This window comes from Chaetura pelagica, unplaced genomic scaffold (genome assembly GCF_000747805.2).
Source record: "Chaetura pelagica isolate M959 unplaced genomic scaffold, ChaPel_1.0 scaffold47, whole genome shotgun sequence".
Taxonomy (NCBI): domain Eukaryota; kingdom Metazoa; phylum Chordata; class Aves; order Apodiformes; family Apodidae; genus Chaetura; species Chaetura pelagica.
This window is the reverse complement of record NW_009954140.1, coordinates 6199774-6200664: the sequence shown is the minus strand read 5'-3', so window position 1 is coordinate 6200664 and position 891 is coordinate 6199774. Positions and strand designations below refer to the sequence as shown.

At 62.6% G+C, this 891-nt stretch overlaps 1 protein-coding gene across 1 annotated transcript in view; it reads left to right on the top strand.

Moving 5' to 3' along the window:
- Window positions 1–891, top strand: part of LOC104393326 (protein sidekick-2-like) — a 29564-nt gene that overhangs the window by 17985 nt on the left and 10688 nt on the right. Inside the window, exons 23-25 of the mRNA XM_010002806.1 lie at window positions 5–41; window positions 124–239; window positions 465–654. Coding sequence (XP_010001108.1) covers window positions 5–41; window positions 124–239; window positions 465–654 — 343 coding nt within the window. The remainder of the gene's footprint in view (window positions 1–4; window positions 42–123; window positions 240–464; window positions 655–891) is intronic.

The window sequence follows — 891 nt, the reverse complement described above, 5'->3', positions numbered from 1 at the left end:
GCCCTGGAGCCAGTGGGTGGTGGGACGTACCCGGGAGTCAGGTACCACTGCCCACCCCTCAGCATCGGGCACCTACCCTGGCTGCAGCTGGCCACTGACCCCCTTCCCTCATCGCCCTCCCAGTGCCCTCCTCCGGCCCCAGCAATGTGTCAGCCCTGGCCACCACCTCCAGCAGCATGCTGGTCCAGTGGAACGGCATCCCCGAGGCAGACTGCAATGGTCTCATCCTGGGCTACAAGGTGAGCTCCTACCACAGCCCCAGTGCTGTGGCTGTGCTTGCAGCCCTGCCTGTGCCCTGCCAGCCCCCACCACAGACCTGGGAAACGTGGCTTTCCCTAGGGGAAAAACATCACCCTGCAGACTGCCAGGTCTCAACTTGTGCCACCTCCAAGTGATGGTGCCCTTCTGTGACAGTCTTTGCCATGCTGCTTCATCCCAGCCATGTCCCACGGGGTCTGTTGCAGGTGATGTACAAGGAGAAGGACTCGGAGGTGCGTGCCCAGTTCTGGCTGGCAGAGGGCAACGCCTCCCGCAGCGCCCAGCTGAGCGGGCTGGGCAAATACACACTGTATGAGATCCGGGTACTGGCCTTCACCAGGATGGGGGATGGTGTGCCCAGCCGGCCACCCGTCCTCGAGAGGACGCTGGATGATGGTGGGTAACAGAACCTGGATGTGCAAAGAGACCTTTGTGGGCTGGGGTGTCCCCTGGGAGCCTGGGGCAATCCCTGTCCTTCCTGAACAGGACACCCAGAGCTCCTGTTCCCAGGGGATGGGAACTGGTACTTGGCACACACTTGTGCACTCCCCCATAAACCCTATCTCTCCCCCCTTCAGTGCCAGGCCCCCCTGTGGGGATCCTCTTCCCTGAAGTGAGGACCACCTCGGTGCG